This window comes from Pan paniscus, chromosome 5 (genome assembly GCF_029289425.2).
Source record: "Pan paniscus chromosome 5, NHGRI_mPanPan1-v2.0_pri, whole genome shotgun sequence".
Classification (NCBI taxonomy): domain Eukaryota; kingdom Metazoa; phylum Chordata; class Mammalia; order Primates; family Hominidae; genus Pan; species Pan paniscus.
In genome coordinates this window covers 82184983-82204975 of record NC_073254.2, presented here as the reverse complement: position 1 = coordinate 82204975, position 19993 = coordinate 82184983, and the positions used below count along the sequence as shown (strand labels likewise).

Below are 19993 nucleotides of genomic sequence, written 5' to 3'. Positions count from 1 at the left end.
CTCCAAAGTGTATATTCAACAGAAAGGGGATCATGGTAACCAAAAATATTTCCAAGAATGCCCAGAGCAACATGATTTATAAAAATGAAAAGCTAGAAACAATATATTGTGATAAATTCATAAAGTGGAATACTATGAAGCAGTAATACTGAATGAACCACAGTTATTATATTCAATAATATAGATGAATTTCACAAACATAATATGGAGCAAAAGAAGCCAGATGCAAGATTTATACAGATGATTTCATTTATAGAAAGTTGGAAAAGAGACACAACTGAACTCCAGTGTTAGAATGAGCGTAACAGTTACATTGGGGAGGAAGAAGGGAGTAGTGATGGGGAGGAGACATCAGAAGACTTCTGGATACTGGAAATATTATTTTTTAACTTGAGTAGTTTTACAGCAATGTTCATCCAAGGACAATTCATTGAGTGGTATGCATTTATGTATAGTAGAGTATTCTCTATGTATCTTAATGTTCAATAAACATTAAGATACAAAAGCTCAAACTTTCACCCTATCATGGTATTTGAGAGAAAAAGACAAATAAAATTAGAATGTCTATGAATTAGAAAATTCTGAATAGAAGTAGTAAAACAGTCTATTACACTGGACCTCAGATTTGACATGCAGTAAACTACTCAGCAGACAACTGGTGATTTTCAGTTAAGTATGAGGCACAGGTATTAATGTATCCCTACGGCTACAAAAGTCAGAGATGATTATGTGTGCTCTGTGAGATTCCATTCATTTGAACGGGTATTCAGTGGGTGGTCTCAGCAAATTCCATAACTATCAAGCATTGGAATGAGAAGTGTTTTGGTGATATGATTTACTTTGAGTTATCAATCAATTTAATCAAATTAGTCAAAGTTATTTTGACCAGGCTTTGGAGAAATGTAAACAGTGACCCTTCTGTATGGGATTGTTAGTTGATACAGGACTGAAGTTTTACCCTGATAAACAGACCTTCAGAAACTTATTCCATGAACAAAAATCTATGTGAGTGAGCACAGTTCCTGAAAATGTTCCCATCATCATCATTGGCTATGTCCCATCCTTGGGTACTGAATAAATGATGTTCTTGGAGTTCAGTAGATACAAGATTTCTGAAGAGCTAGCTGCAACTCTCTTAATGGTGTAACTCAAGGATATTAGGTTTTAGCTGGAAAACACACACACACACACACACACACACACACACACACACACACACACACACACATACCATAAGGGGAAGTCCAAAGAAGAGAAAGAGGGTTGAGTGCTTTTGAACCTTTAAGGATTGATGAAGACACATTAAGCAAATGTTTAAGACTTTCTTATCCTGTTTTATGCATTCAATGGATATATGTTGAGTGCCCTCCATTTCTTGTGACAGGCACTATTCTGAGTGCTAGGAATGATAGAGCAGGAACGAAAACAGATAAAAACCCGATTTCATGGAGCTTATATTTAATTGGAAGAGACAGAATAAAAAATTTTTAAAAACCTCTCTTAGAAGTAATGAATGCTATGGAGAAAAATCAAAACAAGGATTAACAATTGTGGAGGGGGGGTTTTGATTTTAAATGGGGTGATCATTGAGAAGGTAACATTTGAGAAAGTACTTGAAGGAGGTAAGGAAGCATGTAAGCATGTATACACACACACGCACATACACACACACACACAGATAGACACACCTGAAGGAAGAGCAACCCAGGCAGATGGAACAGCCAATGGAAAGGCACTAAGTGGGGAAATGTTTGGCTTCTGTGAAAAACAGCAAGGTCAGCAAGGCTGGAGGGGAGTGGGTGGTGGATAAAATTTGAGAAGACAAGGACAATAGTCATTGCAGAGGGTCTGATCAGATACCACCTTGCAGGCCATTATAGGACTTGGGCTTTTATTCCTATTAATGTGGGAAGCTCTTGGAGGCTTTTGAGCAGAGGATAACTAACATGCTCTGACTTATGTATTGAAAAGACTGCTTTGACTGCTACATTGAGTACAGACTAAAGCTGGCTGAAAACAGAAGCAGGGAGACCAGTTAGGAGGCAATTACAAGGCCACGTAGGAGATGAGGTGGCCTGGGCCAGGTGTTTGCTGTGAAGATACTGAGAAGGGATCAGATTCTGGATATACTCTGAAGGTAGAGACAAAGGGTATTTAGTAGGTAGACTGTTATTTAGATAGTTTGAACAGCTAACGTGAGAATAACAGAGGAGTCAGAAATGACTCCAAGATTTTTGCCCTGAAACACTGGGAAGATGAAGTTGTCATTTATCGAGATACGGAAAACTGCAGAAAGACCATGTCTGGAGGCAAGATCAGGAGCTCAGCTGTGATCACAGTATGTCTGAGATGCCTAAAGGACACCCAGATAGACAGTTGAATAAGTTTTGAGTCAAGGGAGAATTCGGGGCTGATCCTTTAAGCATGTGTTAATCACGCATGTATGGGGTCACTTCTTTACTCTAAACCCTCCTATAATTTCCCAGATATAAACTAGGGAGCTGTCAACATTTGGATGGTTTTTAGAGCCATGACAAAAGATGGGATTACCAAGTGAATGAAAGTACCCGAAGAAAGACAGAAGAGGTACAAGAATAGGCCCCGGGTGACTCCAACATAATATCTCACCAGCCCTACCTATGGGGAAAAAATATCCCCCAGGGAATAGGCCAGGGCCATCTAGACTTGTAGGGTTCAAGATGCTCTTTAAGAGGTGTGAGGAAAGCTGGAGTTTGCCTTTGTGTCCATGTTGCTGGTGTTCCACGAAACAGTAGGGAATCTCTACTACCTCATCTGGGGGTTGAGGACTGGAGTAAAGCAAAACAAGCAGCTGTTAAATTAGGGGAAGTGACAACGCAGTGATAATCTGAAGATCCCAGGTCTTCAGATGAAAGCTCCCTCCTAAAGAGCCAGAATTTAACTTTGAGATTGGCATATATTCCAACTGGTTACAGGAACATTGAACTAGGTATCTCCCAGTGGAAAGGAAAACAGAAAGACCTGTTTAACGTTGAAGCTCTGCCCCCATGTTCCTGAGAGCATACTGTGATAACTGTGACCATAGAGAAAAGAAAAAGCCAATAGCTGAAATGAATCAGGTTGTTGGGGGCCTAAGATAAGTAAGTGCAACTTGTTTACATGTAAAACATTTGTCTTGTCAATTTGGGCATTTTATCTGGAAATTATCCAAAGCAGCAATTATCTAGAGCTAGCATGCTAGACTGTTTATCCCTAGACATGGGTGGGGGATGAGGGGATAGAATGCAGGTTTTCATGGCACTTATAGAGTGTGGGAGGTCTCTTTGTTTTGTATTTAAGAAAAAGAATGCAAAATTAGGCACGGGGCCATGGAAGTGACCTATGCGAGTGACGGCCCTAAAGCTATAGTTTTCCTAACTTCACAGAAAATCCACCTCTGACCCTAAACCCAGATGACAGAAACCTTGGGAGCAATAACTGATCACTTAATTTATCATGACCAAGTTTATCTTACAAGTGCCAGGAAGTATTCAGAGTTAGTCAGGCATCATAGGAAAACTCTCCTTTATGTCTATTTCTCACTCAAAGGTATTCAAATAAAAGGAAACATATTAAAGGCACTTAGATAAAGGAAGGCATAGTAAATATTCTTGTTCCATGAAATACCATCTTCTAACCACCTTAACAGATGCAACAGTTGAACAATCTAGCTGTGCTCCGCTGATATTAGAAATACTGTGGTCTGAGCCAAAGGACCAGTGATGGCATCAGGAATTATGTCACTGGCTATATCCTATATATATGTTTACCAGATAAAATACATGATATCCAGCTAAATATAAATTTCAAATATACAATAAATAATTTTTAGCAAAACTGTACCCCTACATACTTATGCATAGGACATACTTATACCAGAAAAGCACTCGTTTTTCTGAAATTCACATTTAACTTGGCATCCCATATTTTTATTCGCTAAGTTTAGTAATGCTACCTACACTGATTTCTGCTTTGGGATACATAATGAGTGATAATTTGGAGAGCCTACTAAACAGAAAATCAAAGGGACAGAGGATAAATATTGTATTAGTAGGTCACATGGTTGCTTCCAACATTGGCCCTGACAGTTATCATTACTCATATAATAATACTCAACTGTCATATCAGAATCTGCAAAAGGGGGCTGAGGGTTGTGCAGAATTCGTGCATATTTAATTGACACAAATTAAATATTAAATATTAATTTAATTAGTAAAAACTATTCACTTTTAACTAATGAAAAGGATGGAAACGCTGCTTTTGTAAATAGGCAGCATTATTGGGAACACAATATTCTACTGCGTTCCCCATCCATAAGTCAAACCATCTGTAAGTCCAGGACTAAGTGTTATCTGTAATTGCTTAAAGTGCAACATTGGTCAAATATGCATAAAGCAGCTAATTGTGAAATATGAGTAATGGGTCTATTTGTTCAATGGGTAAAACTCACTTATCCTCCTTTGACATAGAAAATAGGATTAAATGTAAAACTTATGTCCCAGCTCATAGAGAAACTTACCAGAAACATGTCCAAGTACTTTGTTTACCATCCAACCCTTTTAGTTATATATCTATGAATATTAATATTGTAGTACTTCATACTTTTTAAGTATTTATAGATATACGTATCGCTTCTCGGCCTTTTGGCGAAGATCAAGCGTAGTATTTATAGATATACGTATGTTCTTTTATTCCCTCCTCAAAAAATAATATTTTATTTATCATCCCCATTAAAAATTATGTATTCATTTGACAGATATTTAATGGGTATCGATTATGCGCTTGGAAAACAATAGTGAACACGACAGGAAAAGTTGGTCATTACAGAACTAACCTTCTAGTAAGAAATAAATAATATTTTAAAATAATAATAATAAAATTTCAGTTGGCAATATTGCCATGAAGATATAAAACAGAGCAAGAGAGACAGTGGCTGCTATTTTAGCTAGGATGGTGAAAACCCATTTGAAGTGGTAACACTTGAGTTAGACATGGAGCTTATATGATAATGATAAACCAGCCAGTGGAAATGGGAATCGCTCGAGAAATGGAGCCACTCCTTGGAGAAGAAATGAGCTTAGCAAATGAGCTGCTCATAGAACAGTAAGAACTAGATGACTGTAGCAGAATGAGAAGGGTGTGGAAAGAGCTAAGGTTCAGATGAGGCAGAAGAGGTAGACACGGCAAGGTCACGTGGAGCCTTGAAGGGCATACTGAAGAGTTTGGGTTTTTTTATTTCCTTGTTTTTGTTTTTGACTAACCAGGGTTAGTCAAACAGACTAACCCTGGCATAGTGTGTGAGGGAGGGAACTTCACAAGAGTGTGGGTACTCGGAGGCAGGCAGGATCATTGAGGGTCATCTTGGAAGCTGGTCACCACTAATCCCAGATATATCTATAGATAGATAGATAGATAGATAGATAGATAGATAGATAGATAGATAGATAGATAGATTTACACAGAGTCTCACTCCATCACCCAGGCTGGAGTGCAGTGTCATGATCTCGGCTCACTGCAACCTCTGCCTCCTGGGTTCAAGAAATTCTCCTGCCTCAGCCTCCCGAGTAGCTGGGATTACAGGCACATGCCACCTTGCCTGACTAATTTTTATATTTTTAGTAGAGTTGAGGTTTCACCATGTTGGCCAGCCTGGTCTCAAACTCCTGACCTCAAGTGATCTGTCTACCTTGGCCTCTCAAAGTGCTGGGATCACAGGCATGAGCCACCATGCCCAGCCAAGAGTTTGTATAGTCCAGTGCAATGGGAGGGACCTGAAGGGGTTAGAGCAAGATAGTATTGTGATCCAATGCATCCTGAAAGGATCAATATGGCTATTCAACCAAGAAAAATTGAACAGGGATCAAGGGGAGGAAGACAAAAGTAGAAGTAGACTGGAGGCCAATTGTCTAGGCAATAGATGTTGAGGCCTTGGATGTCACTGTGAAAGGGAGAGAAGTAGTCACGTCTGTTTGAAAGTAGGATCAATTGGACGTGCTGCTAAATTGGCAGTAAGAGGCAAGGGGAAAGATACATAAAGGATAACCATAGAATTTTTACCGGGAAGCTTGGTTGCTATTAACTGAGATGGGAACTGATGTTCATTAAAATTAAAACACATTCCCATAATCACACTTTAAGTACCAGAGCAAAGATTCGAATTCAGTTCTTCCTAATGCTCCAATATTTTGGGGTTGGTGAGCTGATTAATGTCTACTAGTGTGCTTACTTATTTAAAAGTCCCCCTTTTAAGCTATAAGCTCCTCAGTGACAGAGACTTGGTGATATCTGATATCTAGTCGTAGGAACCAGAGGCACATGAATAATGCTTTTTTGAGAACATTTGTAACAAGATATGACAAGTCTACCAGGCCCCATGTTTCCCGTCACCCTTGGCTGATTCACCAATTTTTTTCTTTAAGGCAGCTATAGATGCTTTCTATAGTGTTGGTTTTGAATTCTGCTATGGAAGTACAATGGTCATTTCAGAGGCCTGCAAACTTTCCCCTTCTAAGGAAGTGTATGGGTGCAATTACGAACATATGTTAACGGAAATAAAACACATGCTAATTATTTCCCTACACGCAAAACCGTCTTGATGGAACCATCAACAGCCTTTATTTATTTGAGGAAATCTAGCGAAATAATATCTCATCAGCTATCTCATAACATTCTGTATTTGATTACCAGTTGAAATACTCCAAACTCCACACTAGTTTTTTTCTAATTTTTTTAACCCTATAGGTTTTAATACCATGCAATTCTCAACCTCTGCATGACTTTTTTCTCCTTGTAAACAATTAGGAGCCATCTGGTTCCATGGATTTCCCGATCCTCCTGAGAATTTAAACTTAACACACCAAAAGGTTTGATTCGCCCAAGCACTACTATTACATTATTCAACTGGTTTTCTAGTCTTGGATCTTAAACAATATCTTCCTTAGAAAATCAGAAGAAATTTTCTCTTCATACTTCATATAATCCTCTTGCTCTATGTATAATACTAAGCTTTGAGGACCTCCTCAAAGCTATCTTGAAATGATTTACCAAAATATTTGCCAACTTGCCTCTTTCTATGGCAACATATAACTCAAACTGTATCACTTTGTCAATCCCAGTTTTTCTAAGTACCTGTCAAAAAAATTCAAAGGAGTTGGAGTTAGATAGAAAAGGAAACAGATTCCCCTTGGCACCTGTTTGTGCAATGTTGAGCTATGTCTGGGTACCCACTTCAATCTGAAACATTTGCATTCCTGATAAATAGGGGGAATTTTTTCTGAGAAGGCTAATGAAAACAGAGATCTTTCTCACTCAAGATACTAATCAACTTAAAACACCCTGGCTCAAATCCCTTTCTGATAAACACCAAGATCTTATTATGTAATAAAGTTTATTGATATAGTAGTAAATGGCCCATTGAGATGTAGCCTAAGGAAAATTTCTTGGAGATTTTTATTATGGCATATCTGGTAAGAAAGTTGTTTTAAACTTGTCAGGCAAGACATTATCTAAAAGGCTCTTTATTCAGCCTGAGGCAGTGGCTCACGCCTGTAATTCTAGCACTTTGGGAGGCCAAGGCAGGTGGATCACCTGAGGTCAGGAGTTCAAGACCAGCCTGGCCAACAAGTGAAACCCTGTCTCTAATAAAAACACAAAAAATTAGCTGGGCGTGGTGGGATGTGCCTGTAGTCTGTCCCAACTGCTAGGGAGGCTGAGGCAGAAGAATCGCTTGAACCCGGGAGGTGGAGGCTGCAGTGAGCTGAGATCACACCACTGCACTCCAGCCTGGATGACAGTGAGACATCATCTCAAATAAATAAATAAATAAAAATAAAAGGCTCTTTATTCAATAAACACACTTATACACACATAGAAGTGGGAGAGTGGGGGAGAGAGAAGAAAACTTCCAAAGTTACCTAGGTTTTTGTTGGACAAGATGAGATACTATAATGCTCCTCGTTCTTATGATTTTTACTCCCCAAAATGAGGGGATAACAACTGAATTGTTCTCGTACACGCTAAAGCCACAGTCTCAGAAAAACATATCCCACAATTTAAAGGAAGAGTGCTGCTGATGGGTACAGAGGAGGAATTATCTTTCATACAATGCATTAAGATATTCCAAGTGATTTATGGATGTATTTGAGAATTAACGGATTGAAGCTCGTGAAAACTGCTAAGAGAAACTGAAAATGGAAACATTAGTTGTTCACATTAAATCTAAACATGTTTAGAGCAAGTTTAGGGACTGTCACTTCTCAATGTGATAGAATAACTGGTAAAAAATCTGTCTCTCTGCCGTAAACGGCTAGGAAATTGGACAAAATACATGAGACAGCTGTTTTCAGACGTTAGAAAACAGACACAGCACAGAAGTGTGAGTCTTCAGAACAGGAAAAGAAATGAGGTAAGCCCTATAACCAACATGGCTTTCTGGATGTAGGCACTTCCAAGACTGCAGTAAGAGAGGAGGAACCATGACAAGGCAGATCCAACTTACTGAATTTAATAGACAGAGATCAGAGTTAAAGGAGCTAAAAGAGCTGAAATGTGAGGCACAGAGAGAAAGAACTCCAGAAATCTATACAGGCAGCTATCCTGAGTCCTTCATTGAATATTAGGCTACATATGCATGAAATGAAACTCTATGAGGCCAGGCAAAAACAGCTACTGGGATTTGTGAGCTGGGGGTTGAGTTGCAGCCAGCCAGAATGGAGGCATTGCTGACCACCCTGAATATTTCCTCGAGCCTCCTGAAGAGGCGTGCTTCAAAAGGATAATTAAATTAGCCCTAAAGAAAAACTTACTCTAGACGTATACTCCCAAACTTAAAAATACGCTTAAAAAGGATCAGGTTGAATGGTAAGTAACTGAACTCCCCGGCAAAACAAAATTCGGCTTTCCAGAGGAAGACTACAAAATCTAGACTTTCTTTTTTTTTTTTTTTTTTTTTTTTTGAGACGGACTCTTGCTCTGCTGCCCAGGCTGGAGTGCAGTGGCACGATCTCAGCTCACTGCAACCTCCGCCTCCCAGGTTCACGCCATTCTCCTGCCTCAGCCTCCCAAGTAGCTGGGACTACAGGCACCCACCACCACGCCTGGCTAATTTCTTTCTTTCTTTTTTTTTTTTTTTTTTTCCTACATCGGTTGTATTTAAAACACAAACAAGTATTTCTCTTTCTGTAAGGGCAAATGGTTCAAATAATGCGGAACACGAAACATTGACTAATACAAGTTTATTTTTTAAAAAAGCAAAAGAATAAAGAATATATACAAAAGGGACCTGGAATCTGTAAGCTGATTCCAAAAGCGAAATAAGTAGAAAATCCGTGGTGAAACCTGAACATTCTACCCCTGCTTTGGAGAAGGGCTATCATACAACATTCAGTCAGCTGAAGATGGATTGCTAGAGGTGTGTCGATACATAAATTTCAAGTCATTTTTGCTTGTGCAGAATCATCCCAATCTTAACAAGACTGAATGGGCAGTCCTGTGGCTTTCTTCCTTTTCCATATTCCCAATAAGGCTACGTGAAGTTCAACTCTTGATGAGCCGCTTACAACAGCAGTTCCTTAGGAGCCAACATGACAGGTGGGTCAGATTTCCCTATGAGAAACAAAACTGGCCACCTACAGCAAAATATCAAAATGGGTAAATCCTTCCTTCCTCTTCCTTCTGATTATATACAACATATCTCCTTTCAAGACTATTATTTCCGTCATGCTTATTCCTTCACAAATCTAAACCTTGAGGTGATATGAAGGAAACCAACATCAAGAAAAGAAAACTCAATTCAGAAATGAAGAAAACTGGCAGGTATACAATACACCCCCAGAGCATCTCAATATCCCTGGCACAGTACAATTCGGTGTACTGCTACAGCCCATAGATAAATATTGGCAGCTTGAATAAGCTCATTTTTTCCCTCAGGTGGTTAAAGGCCACCACATAAATACTGGGCAACAGGGGTTTGTTGGGAGAATTAGAAATAAAAAATTAACCAAATTTTGTCCCTGTGTTAATTCAATGCCAGCAAGGAGGCAAGTACTGAAGAAGAAAAGGGACAATTTTCATACGAAAAAAGAATTCCTCTAATCATGTCACCATCTCATATAATGAATCCAGGGAATCCCAGAAATAGAAAATTAGTTTCAGGGGACCCCTGAGGCACTTTAAAGCCTTTTAAAAAATTACAGTAATAATAAATTAGATATTGCTCTTCAGAGGCCAACAGAGCAGCAGAAGCATCAAGATCAGGTCCAAAGAGTTATGCCCACATTACAGGCTTCCTGAGCTGCTCAGCCCTCTTTAAAGCTTAGTTGAATCTCTAAATACCTTTACAAAGACATACAATTTAACGCAGACTGAGTGGGTATTTTTGTTTAGTGGTAGCATAAAATTTGGTCCTTAATGGTAGCAGCTGTCTTCATCCATTTCAAACTCAGGTAATATTAAGTACATCAAGACAATACATAAAGAATACAACAAAGGAGAAAAAAGCCAAAACTGACAAACACCTCAAGGAGTCACTAAGTTTGCTTACACCCTTTCACTTGATCTCCCTCTCAGTCTCTTTTTTGTGGAGAGAAGGGTATGACAGAACTTTTTTCTCAAAAGATGATAAACAATGGCATCAAATGGACAAAATGGTTATAAAGTAACTTTAAAAATCTGACCCCAAGGAATCCAGGACACATACAGATAATTCAGAGGTATACTTCTGATTTGGGGCAAATTCTAGACTAAAGAAATGATCGTCTCAGGTAAATGTTACAATAGATGAAACTAAGTCCAGTTTTTTGGCGGTTTTTTTTTTTTAAAGTGTCCTCACTACCACCTTCAGCTATCAATCATTTCTCATAGCTCAAGCGGAAGGTCATCTTCATCTTTCCCAGGATCCAGGTCAACCTCAGCTTCCCATTTGCCTCCTGAAATCTCCCACGTTAGTTTCTCAAAATCATCCTCCACAGAGAGTGGGGGCTTTCCTGTTGAGGCAGAGCTGAGTCGGCGAGTTTTCATGCTCATTTGGGGTGAGGAAGGGCCAGACGCCTCCGGGGGTGAGGAATCTGAAGAGGACTGGGTTGGAGGCAGCACAAGACTGTCTCTAACCAAACACCGCATATTCTCACTCATAGGTGGGAATTGAGCAATGAGATCACATGGACACAGGAAGGGGAATATCACACTCTGGGGACTGTGGTGGGGTGGGGGGAGGGGGGAGGGATAGCACTGGGAGATATACCTACTGCTAGATGACGAGTTAGTGGGTGCAGCGCACCAGCATGGCACATGTATACAGATGTAACTAACCTGCACAATGTGCACGTGTACCCTAAAACTTACAGTATATTAAAAAAAAAAGAAAGAAAGAAAAAAAAAAGAAAAAGAAAAAGAAAAAGAAAAAAAGACTGTCTCTAGGATTTTCTGCTTCAGGCACAGTGACTGATTTGTCCTCAGAGACAAGCAGGACAACAGCATCCACAGCTGCCTTTTTGGCTGGGGGTTCCTGTAGGACGCTGCTGGAGCTGAGTGGCTTCACAGCGGCAGTGACAGCAAGGTGCATCTCCACTGCCTTACGTTTTGGGGCCAATTTGGGGGATGACACAACTTTAACCACAGATTGCTTCACGTTCACTTTGGGTTTAGCTTCACCCCTTTTTTCCAAGGTCTGTGCTGCCCATTTCACATTCAAGAATGAGTCTGCAATCCCTGAGGTTTCTACCTCCACCTTCTGGGATGACTTTGTGGGAAGCTGCTTGGTCAGGTGCCATGTGATTCCTGGCACAGCAGTGAGCACTGGTTTCTCTGCCACTCGGGTATTGCAAGAGGCTACATCTCCCTGAAGAGGTGTCGAGACTGATTTTTCCCTCTCCTGCTGTTTCCGCATGCGCATCTCTCTCATGGTCGCACATCTCTTGACTTGAATTTTACTGATGTCAACTCCTGTGGTCTCAACTGAAGCCTCTGTAGCTTCCATTCTAATACGGCTCTGAAAATCAACTTCATTTCCTTCCTGAAGTATCTTCTCTTCTTTCCTCCATGTTCTTTGGGTGACTCGCAGCAGCAACCTTGCCCCCGGAGTGGCCTCATGTTGAGACGGGGAGCTGGTGCTGCTCTCAGAGCTCTGCTGCACCCTCAGTGCCTTCTCCAGTTTAATTTCTTCCAGCGTCTTCATGTGCACCTCCTGCATGGACTTTGTTTTACCTGCAGGCTCCTCTGATTGTCCTTTGCTGGCAACAATGGGTGGCAAAACTACTGTTTTTTTAATTTCACTATCAGTCTTTAGCTTCATGCAAGTTGTATCCTTTTTGCTTTTTTGTCTCTCTGCTTCCTGCTGCCTATGTTCTTCTTCAGCCAGGACCTCAGAGAAGGTTTTGATACGGAGAGTGGAGGAGCTTCTTGCTCCTGAAGTAGAATCATCAGTTTTTGAAGGTCCTTCTGTCTTGAGTTTAGTTTGCGATTCCCCATGTTTCTGACTGGCTCTTTCAAGAAGCATTTCTTCTAATGTCTTCACATGGATCTCACCAACTTTATTAACTTTATCTGTTGCGTCCTCATTATTTGGATCAGCTGACATGCCTAATCGCTCCTTAAGAGACTTGGAAACTTGAGCTGTCTTTGGTGTTTCGTCAGTGTTAGTTTCCGGAGCTTCAACTTTCTTCCCTAGCCTCTGTGCCAGGCTACGCTTTAATGGAGGATCACTGTCAGCGCCTGCCGAAAATTTTCGTTTCCCCAGTCTCTCAGTAAGACCCAATCTAACCAAGGGTTCTTCTCCTTGTTTGGTGGAGAGAGTTACTGTCTTCACCACAGTCCTGACATTTTCTTTTTCAGGACCTGGAACAGGCTCAGGGTGGAGCAAAAGACTGGAAACTCCTGAAGAACCCTCACCTTGCTTCTTAGATTTTTCCTTCATTTTCTCTGACTTAATTTCCTCAAGAGTTTTTATTCCAAAATGCAAACATTCACCTTGCTTTATATTGACTGCAGGTCTCCGGACAGAAGTCACTCGTAATCCATTGTGAACTTCAGGAGTTGGTTGCAGGGTAGGTGTTTTGGTTTCATCAGGAAACTGATCATCATCATCTTCATCATCATCTGCAGCATTAATTACAACTGGTGGATGCTTGGGGCTAGGAACATTTTCGGAACTTTCTACTTTCATAACGCTCCGCAGCTGAGGGGAAGGATTGGACTGGACAGACAATTTGTTCTGCTGAACTGAAAGTTGGCTAGCCTTCACTTCCTCTTCTGGTGACTCAGGCACAGTTGTGCTCGGAGGTAGGAAAAGGCCATCAACATATCGTCCTCTATTGTGATGGAAAGCGCAGTTTAATTTTTGACATCCTGTTGGCTGATTTTCCCAATAACAAGGAACTTCACTGCGTTTTTTATCAATCTCCATGTGCCGAAACCTGCACACCCGTCGAAAACAGCGCCCTTCTCGCCATAATGTGCAAACAGTTTCATTTCCTAGTGCAGCTTCACAGTGACGGAATGGGCAGCTGTCACCTTTGGTACATGTAGAATAGAAAAAAAAATAGCAGTCTTCTCCTTGATTAGGCATGCTGGGTAGATTCTTAGATCAGAAGTGGCTTCTTGAAACAAGCCACTGCTTCCTCAAAGCAAGGACAAGGCTCCAAGTCCTCGTGAAATGGGTTTAATCTTCCAAATGACAACTTGATCACAGAAATTGTCTTTAAACTGTAATCATTAGCTGGTTGCTCTCAACAGGAACGTCTGTGTCTTCACTGAGTTCCAATCTATTACGCCTGTAGGTCGAACCAACACTCAATCCATGAATTAATAATAATGAGGCAGAAAAAATTTTCCTCCTCACATTGCCAAGAAAACCTCTCAGCCACAATTCAAACACAGCATGTGTTTTTAAAACATCTCCCAACTACTGGGAGATTAAGTCCATTCAAATAACCTTTGTCAGACTGGAGACAGCTAGGGTTAGTTATCTCCTCAAAAACAAAACAAAACAAACAAAGAAAAAAAACAAAAAAAAGAGTTCATTTAAAGATGAACTTGAGAGTCAAAGGATCATGAAAAAAAATCCATCTTCCATAGCTGAACAATATAATCTGAAAAACAAAAAAAACATCAGTTTTTCAGTAAGATCCAATTTCTGGTCTTCAAGATTTCTTCACACTTAATACTAGTCAATTTTCCAGGAATTTTTTGGGCAGGGAATATCCCCAAATCCTAAAAAGCATCGCTATCTCTAGTTCCACAGCCTCCTTCTCAAGGTCCAGAATCAAGGCCTGGAAGATGTCAACACTATAGGCCTTCCCCACAGGAATCCGCACCGATTATGGGAGTTCAGGGGTGTTCTTCATTACGGTTTCACCAATCCTACAAGGAGTACGGAAGTGTCCCTGTTGCTCTTGACTCCCACGCTGAGGGCCAGGGGTGGGAGTGTAATGAGGGTGGGGAATGGGTGTAGGATACCGGAATAAGGTCGGTGGCTTTCTGTATGTGGAGTTTGAGACAAGCTCCAAAGTCGTGGGACCCGAACCGATGACACTATCCCCGACTCCCGCTTGCTGCTACGTCTTTCTTCTTGCTTGGCCGCTGCCGTCCGTCGTCCTCCGAGCAGCAGCAGCACTAGCAGAAAACCAAGACTGCCAGCGTCAAAGATGGCGCCCGGCTACAGGCTCCGCTCTAAGGCCCGGCCGGTAAAAGTGCCAGCACGACGCAGGGCGCGAGGGTTCTGGAAGACGTAGTTCCTCTATGACGCGATGCCTAAGATCTAATTTCATATATCTTTGGTAGAGACGGGGTTTCACCGTGTTAGCCAGGATGGTCTCGATCTCCTGACCTCGTGATCTGCCCGCCTCCGCCTCCCAAAGTGCTGGGATTACAGGCATGAGTTACCACACCCAGCCCCAAATCTAGACTTTCAATAAAATATTTACAATGTCTAACATCCTAACAAAAATTATTTAAAATGCAAAGGATCAGCAAAGTACAAGCCATAACAGGAGAAAAATAAGTCAATACAAACAGATTTTTATATTTTAGCCTCTTACACTTCCAGGCCTTCCAATGAAATAAGAAGAATCATATTTCTTGGCCACCATTTTAAATCATGTTAATCCATTTCTCAGAATACTGCATCTGCCAAAAAAAAAAAAAAAAAAAAAAAGGCTTTCATACCCTCTACTAGTTTTAATCCCACAAAATCTCCGTAGTCTTACAGAGCACTGCCATGGGTTGAGTTGTCCAACAGCAGACCTGAAACAATGTTTAGCGTTTAGTATATTTCTAGGGTATCCCTTGGGACCAACAGCTGTGAAAAGAAGGGGAAAACAATTGAGCAGAGGGAGAAGTCAGGTTGTGATGCAGACCTGATTGCCTTAGCCAACTCCACAGGAAGCTGTAGGTGCCTGCTGGAGTTGCCTCACTTAGGGTGAACATGGCCCTCCATCAGTCACTGCATGCCAACCTTTGAGGGGATGGGGGTGGTGGCCTTAGCTAAGGCCACCTTTTTCAGGCCACCTGTTTAAGGCCACTTGTTAAGGGCCACCTTAAGGCCACCTGTTTAAGCTGCACCTCTGCAGCTAAAAGAATCCCTGAAGGGGCTGAGCCCTAGAGGCTATCTACTGGCAGAACTATAACTGGCAGAAGGACAACATGTCCTTCTGAGATGCACATCTCTGTTTCTACCACCATCTATCCCATGTGCCACTTGGATCCACTTCAAGGAGCCAAATGTGCCACTTGAATACATTCAAGGAGCAGTTCCTCCACTGTACCAAGAGGCATCTCTTCCCAGTGAAATCTACAATAGGGGAAGTTAATAGGAGGAACTCCACCCCTGCTTCTGCACCAGTCCCAGGGCTGCAACTGATACTCATCATCTCCTTCCTCCATTATCCATCTGGATTCCTCCTATATCAGGCTGCAGCTCTGCTAGTCTTAGTAGCTTACCTGATGGCATGAACTAGACACTCATTTCTGAGGGACCTGAGCTCCTGGTCACCATGCCCTTATCAGGCTACATGTGCTTTTGTCTTCTCAGCACTTTCTATTCCTTTTGGAATCTCTCATTGGCTGACTCGCAGCCCAAATTCTCCCTCTTGACTTGAGTCCCTTCAGCATGTAGTCCCCATCCATTTTTTGTGTGTGTTATTTTTATTTTTATTTTTTTCCCCTGCATTGCATCCTTAGGCAGCTCCATTTACACTCGCTAGTTAATTCCTTTCTTTAGTCTTTCTGTCAGTTCTTCCCCATCTCCTTTTCCGTTCTATTATTAGGCATCACAGAGCTACAAAAGATCACCTGTGAGACCTAGACTCTCTTTAGAGGGTAGGAAAGGCAAAAGAGTAGGGGAGTTGGGGAAATAAGCTGGCAAACAGAAAATTTTTCTTGAAAAATTGGATGGCTGGGGGAGAAGGAAGCAAAATTTCCCAGCAGACCAGGAAGTCAATAGGAAGGCATTCTAGCTCTCTTTCAATGATTATGTCTAGCTCAAAATATGGAGTGAATACTTGTTGAGATAACCAAGCAGCCACTTCCCTGTTTAACAGACTACTTTGAGGGAGGGAGTCCTACACTCACCTCCCCTAGCAAAGCGGCATCATTCCTCTTTCAACCAACCATCCATCTATCTGTATCACTGATTCAACAAATACTTATTGAGTGTCTACAATGTGCCAGTTCAGAGAATGTTCCATGATTATACAGAAGAAATTTTAAACTCCTGTTTGGACATCATCTTAATAAAGACACAAATATAATTCAACAATGTTTTTGAAAATAAGAGGAATAAGAAGTAAGGCCAAGTATCAGGACAGTACATTTAAATGTTTTCGGTTCTTCTATGGAAAACTGAAGACTTTCAGATTCAATGAACAAAACCCATGATTTGCTAAAATAGAGTGGCATTTTAATTTAAAAAAAATATATATATATATATATTTTGAGATGGAGACTCACTCTGTTGCCCAGGCTGGAGTGTGGTGATGTGATCTTGGCTCACCACAACCTCCGCTTCCTGGGTTAAAGAGATTCTCCTGCCTCCGCCTCCCAAGTAGCTGGGATTACAGGCATGTGCCACGATGCCCTAATTGTTTTTTTGTTTTTTTTTGTTTTTTTTTGTCTTTGTTTTTTTGCATTTTTAGTAGAGACGGGGTTTTGCCATGTTGGCCAGTTTGGTCTCGAACTCCTGACCTCAAGTGATCCACCTGCCTTGGCCTCTCAAAGTGCTGGGATTACAGGCCTGAGACACCACACCCAGCCAAATAGTGACATTTTAAAAGTTTAAAAATATAAAGATAAAAATCATGTAAACATATATATATGTAAATACACAAATCAAAAGTAGAAAATAATATTAATATCAGAAAAAAATAGAATTCACAACAAAACTATTACCAGGCTGGGCGCAGTGGCTCACGACGGTAATCCCAGCAGTTTCGCAGGCCAAGGCGGGTGGATCCCTTGAGCTCAGGAGTTTGAGACCAGCCTGGCCAACATGGTGAAACCCCATCTCTACTAAAGATTCAAAAAATAGCCAGGCATGGTGGCACATGCCTGTTGTCCCAGCTACTTCAGTGGCTAAGGAAGGAGAATCGCTTGAACCCAGGAGGCGGAGGCTGCAATGAGCCGAGATCGTGCCCCTGCACTCCAGCCTGGGTGATGGAATGAGACTCTGTCTTAAAAAATACATATATATTATATATATAAATTATATATATTTTATATATATTATATTACATATAAATTATATATACAAAATATATGTAATACATATAATATATAAAAAATATATAATATATATATAAAATATGTATATAACCAGGATCAGTGGTGACCAGCCTCCAAGATGACCCTCAATGACCCTGCCTGCCTCCGAGTACCCACACTCTTGTGAAGTCTCCTCCCACACGCACTATACCAGGGTTAGTCTGTTTGAACAATAGCAGATGTGGAAGTGATGGTAAGTCATTTCTGAGATTAGACTTTGAAAGAGTATAATTTCCACGTTGAGCTCTCTTGTTCTCTCTGTCTCTTTGTGTCTTTGTCTCTCTCTCTCTCTCTGATCTATTGCTGGAAAAGAGGAGTGAGAAGGGGAAAGGAGTGAAAAGCAAGTTGCCATATTGTGAACAGTTCTATGGAGAGGGCTGCACGGTAAAAAAAAAAAAAAAAATGGAGCCTCCAGCCGGGCGCGGTGGCTCACGCATGTAATCCCAGCACTTTGGGAGGCCGAGGTGGGCGGATCATGAGGTCAGGAAATCAAGACCATCCTGGCTAACATGGTGAAATCCCGTCTCTACTGAAAATACAAACAATTAGCTGGGCGTGGTGGCGGGCGCCTGTCATCCCAGCTACTCTGGAGGCTGAGGCAGGAGAATTGCTTGAACCCCGGAGGAGGAGGTTGCGGTGAGCCGAGATCGCACCACTGCCCTCCAGCCTGGGCAACAGAGGGAGACTCTGTCTCAAAGAAAGAAAGAAAGGAAATGTAGCCTCCAGCCAAGAGCTAGCAAGGAATCGAGCTCTGTCGGTATCCAAGTGAGTGAGCTTAGCAGTGCATTCTCCAGCCCCAGCCAAGCCTTGAGACAATGGCAGCCCAGGAAGAAAAGCTTGACTGTGACTTTGTGAGAGATGTTGAACCAGCCAAGCTGCCCCTAGATTTCCTTGCCTCAGAAATTGCATGAGATACTAAATGTTTGTTGTTTTAAGCCACTAAGTGTTGGAGTAATTTGTTTCACAGCAATAGATAACAGAATCAAAGACATTCATTTTATAAAATATACAGACCGTAACAATAGGAAAACAAAAATCATACCAAAACTACAAATGAAAAACAGTATTTACAAGAATTGTTCACACATTTAACAGAATATTAAATGTAGCTTTATATTAGTAAAAATAAAACATGCCTTTAAATGTATAATTTTCTGGAGAAATATAAATGACTAAAAATTGACTCCAGATAATAAACTGAGCAAATTAGTAATCAGTGAATAGATTTAAGTAGAAAATCAAACACCTATTACAGATTTTTTCCATTATCTCTCCACAAAGATCTAGGTTTAGCTGCTCCAACCAATGAGTTCTTCCAACAATTGAGGTAAAATAAATACTTTGACATTTAAAAAAAGACAAAATCAGCCTTAAAATGATAAATTGATAGCATATCCTAATTGCTAAGCCTTACAAACATAAAGAGAAATCATAGTTATAAATATAGATACAATATTTATTCTATAAAATTTTCAAATTGAAATCCACACAGAATATAGTCTTTTCAACAAATGATGCTGGGTCAATTCAAGACACATGCACATGTATGTTTATTGCAGCACTGTTCACAATAGCAAAGACTTGGAACCAACCCAAGTGCCCATCGGTGATAGACTGGATAAAGAGAATGTGGCACATATGCAACTTGGAATACTATGCAGCCACAACGAAGGATGAGTTCGTGTCCTTTGCAGGGACGTGGATGAAGCTGGAAACCATCATTCTTAGCAGACTAATACAGGAACGGAAAACCAAACACTGCACGTTCTCACTCATAAGTGGGAGTTGAACAATGAGAACACATGACACAGGGAGGGGAACATCACACACTGGGGCCTGCCAGGGGGAGAGGGGCTAGGGGAGGGATAGCATCAGGAGAAATACCTAATGTGGATGATGGGTTGATGGGTGCAGCAAACCACCGTGGCACTTGTATACCTATGTAACAAACCTGTATGTTCTACACATACATCCCAGAACTTAAAGTATAAAAATAATTTTTTTAAAAAGTTGACGATTTAAAAAAGAAACGACCCTTACCACCCACCACACATGAAAATCCATTCTGGGTGATTGTAGATGTAACTGTGAAAAGTGTGAAAGAGAAAATAATAAAGCAATTAGAAGATAATCTAAGACTATAACGCAGATAATACCTTCAAGACTTTAGGACAGGTAAGGATTTGATAAATTGGGACCAAAAATGACTGTTCATAAGAAAAGA

At 40.8% G+C, this 19993-nt stretch overlaps 1 protein-coding gene across 1 annotated transcript; it reads right to left on the bottom strand.

Moving 5' to 3' along the window:
- Positions 1 to 7407: 7407 nt before the first annotated feature.
- Positions 7408 to 19333, bottom strand: LOC129397976 (zinc finger CCCH domain-containing protein 11C-like). Its single transcript, XM_063605325.1, has 2 exons — positions 14470 to 19333; positions 7408 to 14102 (listed from the first exon to the last, which is right to left on the bottom strand). The coding sequence occupies exon 2, from the start codon at positions 13577 to 13579 to the stop codon at positions 11348 to 11350; it is 2232 nt and encodes a 743-aa protein (XP_063461395.1). The 5' UTR covers positions 13580 to 14102; positions 14470 to 19333; the 3' UTR covers positions 7408 to 11347.
- Between the last annotated feature and the right edge of the window lie 660 nt (positions 19334 to 19993).